Below are 17,667 nucleotides of genomic sequence, written 5' to 3' on the forward strand. Positions count from 1 at the left end.
ATGATCTTAAGAAAGTTTATGCATTTCTTATTCAATAATCTTATCTAGCAGAATGGTAGCTCTCCAGGCTTATCGTATCCAGGCTATAACAAAGCTTTGGTTTCTGAGAAGCACACTAGTACTAAAAGATGTAATTTTTCTGCGCTACAATACATTACAAACAGAATATCGTTAGGCACAACATGGAGCCAATGTTTTGAAATGTATCCAGATAAATGTAATGTAACACACCAGACAAATATTGCTGCTAGTTTAATTTCAGTTTAGGCCCAGGGCCAATTTTAAAAGATTCACTCCCAAGTACATCATTCAAAAATCTGAGCCATTATGCAAAAGCTTGTGTTGAATCCAGTCTGTCAGTCGTCTTAGGTGAAAGTCAACCCCGCCGATATCCAACGGTACAATAAAGTGTTTCATGGATGAAGCCATTGTTTGTAGAATGTCATCTAAGCTGGTTAGCTGCAGGTCCAATGTCACAGAGCACTGGCGAATTAGTCCCTTTTTTGGTTTTCTTATGCTCCAGGATTTGTTCCAGATTGTCTCACCTGAAAAATAGTGACCATTAAAAGCTCCACTAGACATTAAGCTAAAAGCCATAACATATTTGATCTGTATTAGTAAGATAAAATGAGTTTGTTTATTGTTAATTGGCTAGATGCTGATTAGCACTGTGCAAAGGGAACCAGTGATTATGATAGAGGAAATGAAATATTCAGGGTTAAAGCCAGCTAGTGCATATTCCAGTTCATATGGCAGCAGCTAGTATTTGGAGAGGAGAACCATAACTGTACAGTGGTTATAGCAAGTCATTTCAATATTCCAGTTAGATGGAATCTATTTATATTATACAGATCAAGCCCATGTGCCAATAGTGATAACACCTTTTCAGACATGGATCTCAAAGAACTTTGCAAAGGAGATTAGTGGCATTATGTTTATTTTACAGAAGGGAAACTAAGCCACAGAGTGAGGAAAGGCTAGATTCGGAAGGGAATTCAGGCATGGCCATGCTGAGTGTCACCACACCTTACTTTTAGGTAGATACAAAATCACAGAAATTCACGAAGCCTGGATTAGCTGTCTCGACTCTCTAGACGATGAATGGGGAGAGAGAGGTGCCTCAGAACGGGAGTCACAAAAGCCAGCATGCTAGGCGGCTCCCCGGCTGGGCTTGCCTATGGGAGATGCCAAGGCAAGGGAGTTGGGGCCTAAATCGGGGCAGGGGGGATTATTTCTCAGAAGCAACAGATCTGTCTCCTGGGTGAATGCTCTAACCACCCAGCTACAGCGTCAGTCCCATGCTTGCTCTCTCTCTGGCCCAGTGGGCCGTGAATTATTTATTCACGGTGCAAGAGCTTCACCAGGAGAGGCTGGGTGACCCCCGCATCAGACTAGGCCACGGGCCTTGTGAGTGGTGGCAGACTCCCGTTCAAATCCCTTCTCCCCTTCAGGGGGCTTTGAACCAGGGGTCTTCCGCATTCCTGCTGAGTACACGAACCACGGAGCTAAAAGCGCTGTTTATGAGGGATGTTCTCCTCCTCCCCAAAGCCCAGCTGTTTGGTGTGAGCTCATCCACAGAGCCCAACCTGGTAAGAGAGCTCAGAGCACCTGAGGGGGGATTTTGTGCCTTGCAGGGGGGCCTGATGCTGAGATTTGGCATCTTTTGTGAATCTAGCTCCAACTGATTTGGCCAAGAGTAGGCCACGGGCAGCGCTTAGCCTAGAACCCCTCTTTCCTGTCAGCCCTCTACCCTAGCCATTGGGCCATCCAGCCTCCTGGAGAGCTTCCTGTAAATGCACTTTACAATCATAGTCCCTTCTGTGCCATTAGAAGTCTTGATTCTGCATGCTGCGGCATTCATGGGACGTCCTAGTGAAGTCAGTGGGGCTCCATGCAGGTGCAAGGATCTGGCGGGGCGGGGTTGAGAGGAGCGAGCAGGGGACATGGTCTTGGTGGGGGAAGAGGCAGCGTGGGGGCAGGGCCTTAGGGGAAGGGGCGGTGCAGGGGCAGGGACTTGGGGGAAGAGGCAGCGTGCGGGCAGGGCTTTGGGGGAAGAGGTGGTGCGGGGGAGGGGTCTCGGGGGAAGGGGCAGTGCAAGGGTGGGGGCTCGGGGGGAAGTGGTGACATGGGAGGTGGGGGCCACACTTTGGGCACCAGTGGCCCTCCTGCTTTTAGAAAGCTTTCACTGCTCCTGCTTCTGGATGGAGCCCCCGCTCCCAGAAACTTTCAAGGTGCCCTATGGATCCATACCCCAGCCTTGAGCCAGCCCTGAAGCAGAGAATTTCACCCTCAAAAGAAAGATCAAAGGCAGTTTACCATTGAGTTCTTTGCAGGAAAAGTCCCTTTCATCACCCCTTTACTGTGCTATATGTAGCATGACTCAAAGGGACATTGTGTGTCCTCGATCTGCAATCGTGAGAGAAGCTGCATGTGCACAGCGAGGACACAATACCTCCCATCCTGATACACACTAGTGGCCATGGTTACCAAAGTGTTCCGGTGACTGTCGAGGGACAAATGGGAAGGACGAATTGTACAATGTGTCCAACATCGCTCCCTTTTCACATATCTACTCCCTTGAACGGCTATTTCTACCTTGCCGTCGCCACAGCTTGGCTATTGAAACTCACATACGGGAGCACGTCAGCTACAAGATCATATTCAGATTGCTGCTTTGAATCTCTCTCTCATGTTATGCCCACAACAGTACAGTAACAGCACTTGGCTAGTAGTTGAGCACTAGGTGTGCTGTTTTGCTTGGTGTCTTACCACCTGCCCACATCATTGTTTGGTTGTCTCTTCTCCCTGAAACATGTGTTTCCCCGTTTCGTGGCATCTTGAGTGCTAACGTCTCCATTGTGTGGCAGCCTGTAAGTTACTTGTGAATCTGCTTTAAACAGGGCCTCCCTGCTTCGTCAGTGTATCTTGTAACTCACACCATGGATGAGTTTGCAGGAATCAGAGCCCAGCTCCATTCAGGGTGACCAGATGTCCCGATTTTATAGGGACAGTCCTGATTTTTGAGGTCTTTTTCTTATACAGGTTCCTATTACTCCCCACCCCCATCCTGATTTTTTACATTTGCCGTCTGGTCACCCTAGCTCCATTTCAGATCTGAAAGCCCTTGACTCCTCTTTTCATCAGTGTTCTCTGAAACGTCACCATTGCCCTACACCTCTCCTTCTGTTCTCTTCGAGATCCCGGGACGCTCTGCTCCCTAAGTTGTGCCCTCCCCCTCTCCGCCACTGATTAATCAAGCACAAAACCAGATCAACATATCTGGCTGTTGATATTTGGGATTCAAGCTTTTGTGTGAACAGAACATCTGACCCTTCTGAGTTTGCACTATTAACACTAAAAAAAGTAATACTTTATACAGCCTCTCTGGCTGTAACCACAGGACCTAGGTGCTGATCTGTGGCGCTCAAGGTACCCTACAAATTTTGCTAACCCCAGGGAAAGGGAAGCCCAGAGTTCTTTGACGTTCATCCCTGTGCAGAGACAGCACTAGGTCAGTGCACCCCTTAAATCCTCAAATGAGGACTGATGGGGTACGTAGGCTTTCAGGTGCCCCCCTGCACTGGGATGAATTTCACTCAGCCTGCCCTCCCCCGAGTCTTCATTTTCACTGGGCTGCAAGGGAAAAAATGACTCTGACACACCCAGACTAGAACAAGAATCAACATTCATTTTGCAGTAGGCACATTATACATTAACACATCACACTTATGGGGAAACCTTTTCCCTTATGCATTACATGGTTCATTAGTAGCCACTGTAATTGCATTGCTCTTATAGCTACATCTTCCATGTGAGAGATATTTTAAGAAGTTTTTACACTTCAGATGACACTCTCACAGACCAGGTTGTGTTTGTTCAGGAAGCTTCTGGTGATATTAACTTTTCCTTGCATTCCGTTGAAATGAAAAAGGATTACTTTATATTTACTTGTTTCTTATTGCAGGAAAACTAATTTTAGGGGAAGAATAGACCCTGTAATATGACACGTTCTTCTCTTCAACCTTTCCAGCTAGTCAAAATATCGTCAAATACACCCTGGGAACATTCTCGTCTATTGACGGATTCTTATGATGTTGTTTCTCAAGGTGACCTTCATGAAACCTATCTCCTTTGGAGCTTAAGGTTCACTCTCTTAGGTCATAATGGTTTCCCGGGGACACTGAGTTCCTGATTTCTAATTGATGGTGCTTAGAGGCTGTTGAGTGTGTGATATAATTAATGGCACTTAAGGCTGGAGTGTGTAGAAATCTATAGCTGATTAGTAAAATGGGTGTTTGCGTAGTGATTACAGTATGTGCAGACACTGCCTGAGTGCAGTCACGGTCAGATCTCACCGATGCAGCGTGGTTAGTGCCACAGGGCTAAGATGTAGCCCAGCATAAGCTCTCAGCCAGCCTGCCTGAGGGAGCCAGGCGGGGGGCCATGGCTTGCCCTTGCCCTTGCCCTTGCCTCTTCCCACTCCAGAGGAGTCTCCTGCTGCTATTGCGGGGATCTGAATTCTGCCCAATGTGGAAGGCTGCAGTGGGGCGGGCCAGGGGATCAAATCCACTTGAAGGCAGATCCAGTGGCCAAGCACCCAGTGGAACTGGCTGGGGTGGGGGCTGCCGAGATGCACCACACCCGGGGCCTGGTTGGGGATGGTTCTCACGGCTGCAGCTTTTCTGCCTGCATGGAGCTGGGAGAGCTGGGCTTTATGTGGCTAGAGTGAATTTCACCCTGTGTGATCAAGCTGAAGGAGCTGCCCCCTGCTCCAGAGACTCCAGGGAGCTGAGTGACAACTGAAAGGGAGGCTGGGGGAGAAGGAAGCATGAACAATACACTGCCTTAATGCCAAGCAAAGACGAGGCTTCCTGTGCTACCAGGGTCAGAGTCTCCTCAGCAGTTACTCGGCATAGCTCGGATGTAGTGATGCCCATTGCTACAAGGCAGCCACCTCCTGAGCACCCCCTTGTGGCCAGAGGAGCACGCACCCTGCCTCAGTTTCTCCATGTTGGGGCTCCATACATCAGTAACTGCACCGGGGGGCTCTCTTGCGGCCAGTAATGCCACTCCTTTGGGGCTGGGTTTATAAACAAACAACTCAAAGCGTTCTCCACGCCCCCTGTCAGCCCCACGCATTCATCCCTGACATCTTCTGTCAGGCTGGAGGCTCCTCCTCACGATTAGCCTGCTACTCAGTGCGCAGCCCCTTCTCGCTGGAGTCCCCCCCCCCCGCTCTCCCAGCAGGAACTCCCCAGCCCTCAATCCCTTTCTTCCCCGGAGGGACAGTCTATTCTCCGGCTTTGGGAGGCCAGCAGGGAAACCCCTCCCACTCCCCAGCTCTCAGCCTTCTTTAGCCCTCTGGCTTCCAGGCCCAAACCCATCCCCCCCAGGGTCAGAGATCTCCTGTTTTCTTCAACCTCTGCCACAGTTTCCTCTTCCCCTCTGGCTCGTTATACAGACCAGCTGTCCTCCATCAGGCTTCATCAAGAGGCTATTAAGGAGGCACAGGTGGGCTGGACCGGTTCGCTCTTAAAGGGCCCATCCCACCCTGTGACACCCAGCTGAGAACCTGGTCTGCAGGAGGTGGCGACAGCAGGATCTGAACTACACCAGTGCCCTCAGGGAGCCATTCTGCCTTCGGAGCCAGAAAGAGAAGAATGTCTTTTCAACTTGGTCAGAGAATGGCGAACTGCCCACGGGCTGGGGGAAAGGGTTTACCTCAGACAGCCATCCCCAGGGCGCAGGATGCGTTACTTGGAAATATTTTTAAAAGAATCCTGTATTTGGCATGACACCTAAAAGATTCACGTGTTCAAACAATTAAAAGCAATTGGCTATATATAGCTCAGCAAGCAGTTGGCAACGGAGTATCACTGTCAATCCTCTGTATGCAGGGGGACATTTTGACATCACATTTGAGGCTGACTACTCACTTGCAGATAAAATAGGAAACCTCACTGAAACTTGTGACTATCCCATCTCTTGTCTCGGCTCAAGGAGTGGAGTCAGAAAGAGGAACGGAAACTTATTTCCTATGAATCCTTTTAATCTTTAGCCTATTCTCAGGCAAGTGTGGTGTGTTTTGAAATTCAGGAGACACAAGAACATCAAAATATTTACCCTGCTAACAAGACTCCTGATTTCTGTGATGGTTAGAAACCTGGAGAGATGCATCTGAAAACAGATCCTAAAATGTCAACACTGCATTAAGAATTGCTCTGTACAGAAGAGCACTTTCTCTCTCATCCTGTCTCACACGTTACATCATTTTGCAAAACTCATTGGGATAAATAACTGATCAGAGGGTGGTTGATACTCGGATGGGAATGGCTGCTGAACATCCCGAGCGACGGTCATTTTAAGCAAATTCTCAGCTGCTGTGATCTTAAGCACTGATTTTTAAAAAAATCTTTGCCATAAAAGTAGTTTCCTTTTAGGTTTTGTTTAACCAGACCCAGAGGCTGAGATGCTGGTGGACGTCCCCTCATTTAGGGGGTTGCGTCTGGCTTTGTACACGGCTCAGTTTTAACATCGCCTAGGACCATCACACACTGACTTGATTCAACACCTGTGACAGTATTAAATAAGGCAGAGTTCGGAGGTGGAGGAGCAGCAGGGAGACGCATGGACCTCTGTCGAATCGAAAGGTATTTTACATTACTATGCAGAAAGAAACCACAGAAATCACAAAGAGCCATGCGTTGGAGGCCGCGAACCTTCTTTTTCATACACAGTGAAATTCACCCCTGTCAGGGGATCAGCACCAGGACTGTGTTCCACTGAAGCCTATTACGTGGACTGAAGAGGGGCGATGACCTTGCAGTGTTTTCCTGCACAGGGGTGCGTTTCACCCTCAGGGAACAAATGGGCCAGTGAGTGGCACCATGGGCAGCCAATAAGGACAGCCGCACAAGCTCAGCGCATTGCTTAAAAAGGAACCCCCCCTTGCTTTAAATTCCGGTCCTCTCCTGAGTTACTTGCAGCTTCTCGTGAGCTTAATCTTTGCTGGAGCGAGGTTGTAAGTATTCCGTGAGTGACAGCTCAAGCTGGAGGTGTCCTAGAGATGATGGCGCGTCCCGAGCAGCTGGGAGTACAATGAAGTGGGGAGAAAGACGTGAAAGAAGCGGGACACACGGATAACAGTGACTGACTAGGAATTGAACTCCCCTGTTAGTCTCATCTATTATAGAGGACCGGTATCTTCTCATCGTCTCTAATTAAATATCTTCTTATCATCCCTGATAGAACAACACACAGTTGGAAATGTTAAAAGTATTTATTTCTTCAAGCAACCCCCAGGATATTTCTGTTCGCCAGGGGTCTAACGTTCAAGCACACGGCTCTGTCAGGAGCGTCAGGGGTGGAACAGCACTTTGCAGATGTAGCAGGGAGAGAATTAAGAGCTTCCTATTATATTCAAATGATATTTCTCTTGCTTTCTTATAGAAAAGGAAGCCATCAGCAGTTATTTTAGTCCTCCTTGACCTAAAGACATCTGCAAGTGCTGACACTGGAATGCATTAATGAGAGGAAAGAGAAATCACTATTGAGTCTTTTTAAAGTATTAACTGCAATGTGATATCTCATTTTGCCAACCTATTGTACCCTTAAGTAAGAATTACAATTAACCAGTTAACACGAGCCCATTGGGTCAGGAGGGTAGGGCCCAGAATTGTGTGTAGGTGAGTGTGTTTAGGAGGGGACAGGCAATTGCCAGGAGGCAGGTTCTAGGCAGCATGCAAGAAGTGCTGCAAAGGAAATGTGAGTAGTTTCAGGTGTGGTGACAGCTGCAGGGCAGAAAGATAACACCGTCCCAATGACTGTATAGCCAATCAAATACAGCTAGGTGGTTCCTTTATGCCTAACACAGCGCTGGTGCAATGGCAAAAGGCCGAGTTAAGTCCGAGGGTAGCTAGGGAAGCTCTGAGACCTTAAAGCCCAACCTGCCCAGGCCAAAGGGATATTTTTTAAAGGAAAGGAGCAAAGGCAAATACGGTGGCCTAATTCCTACCCCTGCTCCTCGGGCTGTGTTGCATGGGGAAAGCAGAGCAGAATAGCACAGCGTAGGCTGGCAGGTGGAAGAGGAGCTTCTCTTTCTGAGGTCCACCCTGCAATATATACATGAGCCACTCAAGTGAAAATCAAGTGTCGCCTGGACTTTGACTGAAGAGGGTACTTGCCAAATTTAAAATGTAACAGTTACGCTGCAGTAAATAGTTATCCAAAAGCTCTGAAAATGTGGTGGAAACCCTGAAGAAGGGGGTGAATTAGGTAGATAGTTTCCATATTTTCAATGATTCAAAACTATTACGTAGGCACCGGGTCAAATATAATATTTGAACCTTGGAAGCCCTGACTATGCAATATGCTTAACCAGGCGCCTAGCGTTAGCACCTGAGCAGTCCCTTTGACATCAACCAAGCGCATTAGCTCAGAGTGGCCAAAATGAGCAAACTTGATGAACTGACATTTCTCAGAGCCGGGCACTTAATCAGAACAACAGGGAAGGAGGCCTACACCACCACTGCTCATTGCCTCCAGAATTTCTACATTCAGCGTTTTTTGACTATCCCATGGGCCATGTTCAAATCTCAGTCAAAATTGGGTCCAGGCGCACTTCGATTTGCCAGGAGAACTCCTAAGACTCTGCTGAGGTGAAAAACAAAAATAGCCCTGAAGGAAAATTTCTGTGACCTTGTTAATTTGCCAGGAGTTTTCAATCTTCCTACTGCTGAAAGCAGGGTCCAGGGAGTGGGCAACGGAGGAAAAGCTCTAAGGATGTGCACTTTACATTAAGTTCAGAGCATTTTAGCATCAGAATTAAAAACACTCTGAGGGAGACGAGTTTCACAGTGACGCCTTGGTGTTTGGAATTACAGAAGCTCCCCGACTTATGCAAGCGTTCCATTCTGGAACGCCTTGTGTAAGTCAAGTTTTGCGTAAGTCAGGAACGTATCTCTGACAATTACACCCAAAAAAAGGCACTTACGGAACTTTTTCCGTAAATCCGGATTTCCGTAGGTCGGGTTTATGCAACCTGGGGAGCGTCTGTATAGGCTAAAAAGCACAGCCTGAACTGGGCAAAACCCTCTTGCGATGAGGATACCATTAATGAATAATTTAATGGCGTCAGACCTAGGAAAAGAACCAACCCTAATACCTGAATGGGCTGACCTAGGCTGCTGATTCAGCTCCCTTGCAGAAACTCATTTACTTTAAGAGAGCTCTGCACATGGGTCGAAGGGCAGCTGAGTGGATCTGCTTGCAGTGCTGGGCTCTGACTAGCTATCTAGCTTAGGGTTTTACATTATTTCTACACCTTTCTGTAGGATATAATGATACTAGGGAACAGGATGACCACTGCCTCCTTATGCACCTATTTATAATGTATAGGAGTAAGAGCTGTGTGATTACGGGGAACGTCAGTTTGAGTGACACATGCTGGAGGTCTCATGCTGCCAGTATTAAAACATCCTGGACTGTTAATGCTGATTTTCAATGAGTGTTGGAGTACTGGGGCAGTTCCAGAAGACTGGAAGAAAGCTAATATTATGCACATTTCAAAAAGAGTAAATGGGATGACACAGATCATCTCACATCGGGTAATCAGACATCAGTCTGACATTGATCCCAGGCAAGATAATACAGCAGCTGATATGGGACTTGATTAATAAAGAATTAAAGGAAGGTAATGTAATTAATGCAAGTCAACATGGGTTTATGGAGAATAGACCCTGTCAAACTAACTTGATACATTTTTTTAGGAGATTACAAGTTAGGTTGATAAAGGTAAGAGTGTTGATGCACTTCTGTAAGACACTTCACTTGACACCACACGACATTTTGATTAAAAAACTAGAATGATATACCATTAATATGGTACACATTAAATGGATTAAAAACTGGCTAACTGATAGGTCTCAAAACCAATCTTAAAAGAGGAGACTTAAGGAGCTTGGCTTGTTTAGCCTAACAAATCAGAGAGATAAACACCAGGGAGGGAGAGGAGTTATTTAAGTTAAGGGTCAATATTGGCACAAGAACAAATGGATAGAAACTGGCCATCTGTATGTTTAGGCTTGAAATTAGACAAAGGTTTCTAACCATTAGAGGAATGAGGTTTTGGAACAGCCTTCAAAGCGGTGTACTAGGGGCAAAAAACCTAATTTGTTTCAAGATTGAGCTTGATAAATTAATGGAGGGGTATGATGAGATTGCCTACAATGGCTTATGGCCCCTCCGTGACTACTATTACCAAGGGTACTCTATACTTACCTCCGGGTCTGGCGGTAAGCAATCGATCTTCTGGGATCGATTTATCGTGTCTTGTCTAGACACGATAAATCGATCCCAGATCAATCCCAGAAGTGCTCGCCGTCGACGCCGGTACTCCTGCTCGGCGAGAGGAGTACACGGAGTCGACGGGGGAGCCTGCCTGCCGCGTGTGGACCCGTGGTAAGTTCGAACTAAGATAGTTCTACTTCAGCTACGTGAATAACGTAGCTGAAGTTGCGTATCTTAGTTTGAAGTGGGGGGTTAGTGTGGACCAGCCCCAAGTATCTCCAGTGGCCAGAGATGGGACACTAGATGGAGAGGCTCTGAGTTAAAACTGTGGTTGGAGAGGCTCTGCGTTACAACAGGTTTCTGCCTGTTGGGTCTTGCCCACATGCTCAGGGTCTAATTGATCACCATATTTGGGGTTGAGAAAGCATTTTGCCCCGGATCAGACTGGCAGAGACCTTGGGGGTTTTGTGCCTTCTTCTGCAGCATGGGGCATGGTTCTCTTGCTGGTTTGAATTAGAGTAAATGGTGGATTCTCTATAACTTTAAGTCTTCAAATTCAGATTTGAGGACTTCAGTAGCTCACCCAGAGGTTAGGTGCCTACTACAGAAGTAGGTGGGTGAGGTTCTGTGGCCTGCAATGTGCAGGAGGTCAGAGTATGTGCTCATGATGGCCCCCTCTGAACTTAAAGTCTAGGAGTCTAGGGGGAAATCATCATTGAGCGGGTATATTTCCAGTGAGGTCCCACAGGGATGGGTTCATGGCCCTACACTATTTCACATTTTTATCAGTGACCTGGAAGAAAACATAAAATAATCACAGATAAAGTTTGCAGATGACACAAAAATTGGGGGAGTGGTAAATAATGAAGAGGACAGGTCACTGATACAGAGCAATCTGGATCGGATGGTAAACTGGGCACAAGCAAACAATGTGTGTTTTAATACAGCTAAATGTAAAATGTATCCATCTAGGAACAAAAAACGTAGGCCACACTTTCAGGACGGGGACTCTATCCTGGGCAGCAGCGACTCTGGAAAAGATTTGGGAGTCATGGTGGATAATCAGCTGAACATGAGCTCCCAAAGTGACTCTCTGGGAATCTCGGCGAGGAGTAGAGCGCTTGTTTTACCTCTCTATCTGGCACTGGTTCAACCACTGTTGGAATCCTGTGTCCAATTCAAGAAGGATGTTGATAAATTGGAGAGGATTCAGAGAAGAGCCACAAGAATTAAAGGATTAGAAAACCCGCCTTATAGTGACCGACTCAAGGAGCTCAATCTATGTAGTTTAACAAAGAGAAAGTTAAAGGGTGACTTGATCATAGCTATAGGTATCTACATGGGGAATAAATATTTATTAATGGACTCTTCAGTCTAACAGAGAAAGGTCTGACATGATCCAATGGCTGGAAGTTGAAGCTAGAAAATTTAGATTGGAAATAAGGTGTACGTTTTTAATGGTGAGATGAATTAATCTTTGGAACAACTTCCCAAGGGTTGTGGTGGATTCTCCATCACTGACCATTTTAAAATCAATATTGGATGTTTTTCTAAAAGCTCTGCTCTAGGAATTATTTTGGGGAACTTCTCTGGCCTGTGTTATACAGGAGGTCTGACTAGATGATCACAATGATCCCTTCTGGCCTTGAAATCTATAGATCTATTAATCTGACTGGTACACAAAGGAATCTTAGTTAGGCATCCAACTTTCATTGAATTTCAATAGTATTTGGGCACCAAATTCACATAGACTCCTTTGAAAATTGCAGCGAGCCTTTCATTTATAACTAGACCAGAAGAAGCCCTACAAAATATACAGCAGGGAAAGAGCCTGCATTGGAAAAGAAATGGGTCCAAGCAGTCTTTTCAATTTCCATTTTTATAAAGTACAGCAAAGTCCAGTCTGCATGAATGCTGCAGTAAGTTAATTACTTATCTAAACAGAACCTCTTGTTATTGCATAATTGTGCTTGAATGTGCATCGTCTAAGAATACCTCCCTTCTGCCTACGTTGGACATTTTCTAATTGCATCTTCCTCTTGTGAATAAATGAGAGGTGAGCCAGGAAAAGTTCACAGCAAAAAGGATCTGAGGAACCGAAAACAAGTGACACAGTGCCTAAGAACCTGACAATCAAAACTCATTATGGCCACGCATATTAGCTGAGCAACCTGTGGAGTTTAAGCCAAAGATTTCCCAAGCTGTGCTGCAAATAGCAAGTCGCAGCCACAAGGCAGGAAGATTTATAGGCTTCCTGCTCCCTAGGAGACAAAATACGAAACAGTCAGAAACAACAGAGAAATGAGTGTGCTGGACGATGCTAACGACTGACGGGGAAGAGAAGAGGAAACTTGTGGCACTATCACAGAGCTATACATCCTCGCGGAACTCGGATGGGCTCCAGGGGGTCAATTAATTTCTATTGGAAGGATCCCACGTCTGGGACTCCAGGTATCAGATGAAAATATCTCAATTTCTACAGCACCAAACATTAGCACGTGCCAAGCTGTTTTTATTCCCCCCCCCTCCCTTCAAACGGTTTCTTCTTTTAGGGCCAATGGAAAATTTATCACAACGTGCAGCTTCCCAGCAGGTTTATTTTGAGCGTGAAACTGAACTGCTGAGTTAAGACTTACAAACATAAAGTAGCACTTGTAGTAGGGTTAGCACTGGGCCTTGCATATAGTATACATATATTTGCATAAAATGCACAGAGTGGTCTCTCTCTAAAACGTGAACATTTATCAAGTTACCCCACAGATACGGAGACTATTTCCTATTGTGAATATAAGGAAAGCTGGGGCCTGCCAGACACCACTGGGTGGAAGCTGTTAGCAAATCGTGCCTGTTTCTGTGAGCTGGGTCTTGCTTCCTGGGCAGGGCTTGCTGAGTGGGGGAGGGATAGCTCAGTGGTTTGAGCATTGGCCTGCTAAACCCAGCGTTGTGAGTTCAATTCTTGAGGGGGCCACTTAGGGATCAGGGGCAAAATCAGTATTTGGTCCTGCTAGTGAAGGCAGGGGGCTGGACTCGATGACCTTTCAGGGTCCCTTCCAGCTCTAGGAGATAGGTGTATATCTCCATATATATATATATATAGAGAGAGAGTATGTCTCCAAGCTGGTGCCGAGGAGCATAGTGGATGCAGCACGTTCTTTTGGAACCACAGTGATACGTACGTAACAAACCCAAGAAACTGCCTGGTCTCTCCTTTTGTGACTCTTGTGCTCCCTTCCCTCTCTTGCTGCTTTTAGCATTTTTTTGCTCCCCATAACCTTGATTGTAAACGCCTTACAGGGTCTGTGCCTGTCAGGTCTGGCTGCACTGCAATAAAAAACCGGTGACACCAAGTCTCAGAGCCCAGGCCAGTTGACTCGGCTTGCGGGGCTAAACATGTCAATGTAGACATTCAAGCTCAGGCGGGTGTCTCGGCTCTGAGACCCTCCCCCCCCCCTCACGAGGCCTCAGAGCCCGCGCTCCAGCCCAAGTCTGAAAGGCTATGCTGCAATTGTATCACCCCACAGCCTGAGCCCTGCATCAGCTGAGCCAGGCTCTGTGACCTAGTGCCGGGAGTCTTTTCTCACAATGTAGACGTACCCTATGATGCCCGTTCTGGGTGCTGCATAAATCAATCAATCTGTACCGTCTCTTAGGAATCTTTACCTCGGATTTCACTGAAAATATTTCCTCAGGCTTGCTGCTTCGGCTGCCATTTCATCCTCAGACCTCCACTTCACAGGGGTGTCCTCTTCTCCTTTGTCGTGATGCTCCAGCTTAGTAGGAAAACACAAAACAAAGAGCGGAGTTAGTTCATGGTCTCCCAATTCTTCCCCTGTCAGAACTGCCATGGGAGCGGGCGTGTGTGGTATGGATGGACTCTGAGCTAGGCTGTGACTAGTATCGACGGACTTGGGGCAAGGAAGAGAGTGGTATGGAGGTAGAGGGTGAGCACGGATGGATTCTGTATGGTGAAGGGGAAGTCCCGCTCGATTCTGAGGGTGGGAGGGACTGGCAGTGATGTTAATTTGTGAGGGGAAGAGCAGGTATTAATCAATTCTCTGGAGTGAGGCAGGTCAGGAACGGGATAATTAACAGTGACTGTGAATGTGGGGGTGATTGATGGATTGGGATGACAGTTGAGTGTTTTGGAGGGAGCTGTGCTGGCGGCAACCGCTATGACATTTTATAGGAATTTTATGCTAAATTTCCCTCTGGTTTTTGCTTCGGCCCAGCCCCAAACCTTCCTGCAGCTAGAGGCCCAGCTGCCAACATGCTACAGAGGACCAATGGTTTATTCATGCACTTTTCAATACAGGCCCCTTTTCTCATCCCCACCCACCCCATGCCAAGAGCGGGATACATACACCCCGTCCCAGGCACAAAACCTCATCTTTGCCTTTAACCACTCTGTATTTCAGTTGCCCATCCGAATGGGAATAATCATACGCATGTGAATTGTTTAACCTTTGCATAGGGCTTGGCAGATAGGCATACAATGAAGTGCTGTGTACTGAACAGTAAGTGCTAAGTGCGCGCATTGCTGATGTGGCCGTTTGAAACACTGTCCTGGACTCAGCATTGGAGGAGAGACAGTCAGACTTAGTGGTAAAACCTCATTTCACTGGCTATTCACACATACGTAGCCTCAAAAATAGCTGCCACTGATCATACAAAGAGTATTATTACTGAGGATGGAAGACAAATCAAAAACATTCACATTAAATCCTTATTTTGGCTCCAAAGTATTGCAGATTTTTAATGTGTCTAGGTACAGAATGCGGTGCAGAGCATATTCATCGCATCAGTGCTTCCAAAGAAGAACATTACAATATCAACTTTTTTTGTTGTTGTCACAGCCAGTTGCAGAAAATAATGAATTTGCACCTCTTATTCATGAACAAACGTTATTCCTGAAAATGAAGCAGTTAAGAGCAGAGATGAAAACAATGTTACATTTGCCAAGCAAACTGCATTGCCATATATGGCGTGTTTAGCAATAAACTAGGATTATTAGCATATATCCAACCCACAAATACTTTTATTCGTGCTATATTTCTCCTGCTCAGAATTCTTCTGCCAGCTAAAGTCCTAGGCAGTGTTACATTCTGCTACACAGATTTCATATTCTGCTATTACCTTCCATATCAAGGCAGATACAATAGCTGTAGGCAAATTAAACTGTATTACTGTTCCACTAGTAGAGAACTAATTTTCATTTTTTATATGAGCTGTAGGTACGTTATAAATCCATCTCGTAACAATTTCACAGGATTAGAAAGAAAGGTATAAAAACCAGGGGAAGGTACATTGCTTATGTTGTCAACCTAGATCCTTTCTGCCTCCAGGACTTGCATCAAAGAGAAGCCTGGATGTTAAGTGTCTTTAAACGAATCCCAATAATCATGAGACTGCATCTTCAAATGGTGGCATGTGAAGGTGTCTGGGGTTATTAGGGTAACAGTCTTGGTTTCCTGTGTCTCACAGAGGGTAATTAGCTGTAGCCTAGAAAGAATTTACAAGACACCTGCAATCAGTCTTAAAGCCCCCAAAGCTACTAATGGTGCAAATGTGTCATATGGAGAAGCTCATTTCTTCTTGGTATCTCATTCACACACCTCAGGCTGTCCCCCTCCATGGTCCCTTTTGTCTGATGACACCCCTTCTCCCATTGCCAGAAGTCCAAAGCAGCATCTTCCTCTCTCTGCCCTTGCCCCCTGTTGTGGTCCTGAGCCACTTCTCTCCCGCGATCGCCTCCAGGACCTGAGCAGACTTTCCCCTTGTCAGTGCCCTCTCCCAGACCCTGAGCAGTTGCCCCTTTCTCTCACTCCCCTGAATCCACTGCTACCTAAGCGGGAGAGAGGATCTTGATTCTTCCATTACCACCACTGTCTCCCAGCCACTCAGGGCACTGTCTGCCTCCTGGCTACCCTTCTGCACTCCCAGCTGTCCAGTGAGACACTGAATGAGGTGAGGTTAGGAGAAGGAACTGCGAAAAAAGTCTGCACCAGAAACTTTCCTCTGAGACCTGCCTACCCGTTAGCAGCTGGAGGGGGGACGGGGCAAGGAGGGGAGGAAGGAGCCATGGCTCGTGCAGCTGGTGGATGGACACGAGTTGAAAGCAGCCAAACAGTAAACTGGAAATGTGGCAGGGAGGCGTAGGAGCCAAAGAGGAGATCGGAAACCACCAGCAGTTGGGGTACATGTTCTTCCTCGTCCCCACTACACACCACGAGTGGAACCCTGGCCCCTGGCATAGCTCCAATGTATTCCGCCACCACCAGAATTACACCCGTCGTGCCCAAGTAATTTGATTAAAAGGCGGAGCGGTGAAATGTGTGCGAGGCACCTCACAAGAGTCCTCTTCTCTCCCCCAAGGAGCTACGAGCTCCTGGCGGTCGTGACGCAGGGTCGGGTCACGAGCCAGCACGCAGGGGTTGGCGAGAGCTGACCAGAGGACGACAACTCCCTTTCGTGGCAACTCGGAGGTTTCGAAATCTGTTTTCGTTCTGCACCGGAATGAAACCAGACCCCTTCAGACATGGTCGTGAAAACAGCCTTTGTCGAAACGTCCATTTGGGGACTGAAACCCGAGTGTGTGTCCTGGTGAGCATGGGGTGTGGGAGAGTCCGGTTTGGGCCACTGCGCTGCCTGAGTCAGAGGGACCTGGGATGGAAAAGCTCTGAATCAGGCAGAGCAAGGACTTGAACCTGGATCCCCCACATCCCACAGTGGTGCCCTGGCCACCTGGCTGTAGGGTACAAGATGTCGCTGAAGCCAGTACCATGAAATGTTCTGGCTCTGACAAAACAATACATTTTGGCAAAATGAAATGTAGTTGAAAATGTTCGGACCAGCTCTAGCGTTGGGGACAGGCAGGCCAAGGGTCACTGTGACAAGGAGAAGGTTAACATTGAGAGGATCATGTGGTTTCTCAGCACAGGCTGCTGTACGGCACAGCAGAGCTAAGAGTCTGAGCTGGCTAATTTCCGGTAGGCTTTGAGAAGAGGCTGGAGAGACACCAGTGAGGAGAAGGCCGTGGCTTAGTGGGCCAGCTCAGGAAAGGGTTACACAAAGACGGGGGTGGCCCAGAAGGAAGCTCAAAGATGTTTTGCTGAGAAGCAGATGAATGGGGCATTGAGGTGGCATCACGGGTGGATCAGGGAAAGCAATGAGAGACGCAGGTTATACGTAGAGAGGGCCATGTCTGTTTCCTTTATCAAATTCTTATTTTTATTGTTTTCTATAAAATACAAACACATAATGAAACAAAATCTATATAAATACATGCCGAAGATGAAAATAGCATATAAGTAACAAAATTCAACCTTCATTACTTGGAAAAGAAAAAAAACAAAACAAAAAACAAACCAACAAACCTGAACC

General features: G+C 46.9%; 1 protein-coding gene across 10 annotated transcripts in view; it reads right to left on the minus strand.

Moving 5' to 3' along the window:
- Positions 1-239: 239 nt before the first annotated feature.
- Positions 240-17,667, minus strand: part of FHIT (fragile histidine triad diadenosine triphosphatase) — a 1,007,374-nt gene continuing 989,946 nt past the window's right edge. For all 10 annotated transcript variants that reach the window (XM_065550632.1, XM_065550631.1, XM_005297876.5 and 7 more), the window contains 2 exons: positions 13,948-14,057; positions 240-545 (listed from right to left, as the gene is read on the minus strand). In XM_065550632.1, the coding sequence (XP_065406704.1) occupies positions 13,956-14,057 (102 nt within the window). In that variant the 3' untranslated portion in view covers positions 240-545; positions 13,948-13,955. The remainder of the gene's footprint in view (positions 546-13,947; positions 14,058-17,667) is intronic.

This window comes from Chrysemys picta, chromosome 7 (assembly GCF_011386835.1).
Source record: "Chrysemys picta bellii isolate R12L10 chromosome 7, ASM1138683v2, whole genome shotgun sequence".
Lineage (NCBI taxonomy): Eukaryota > Metazoa > Chordata > Testudines > Emydidae > Chrysemys > Chrysemys picta.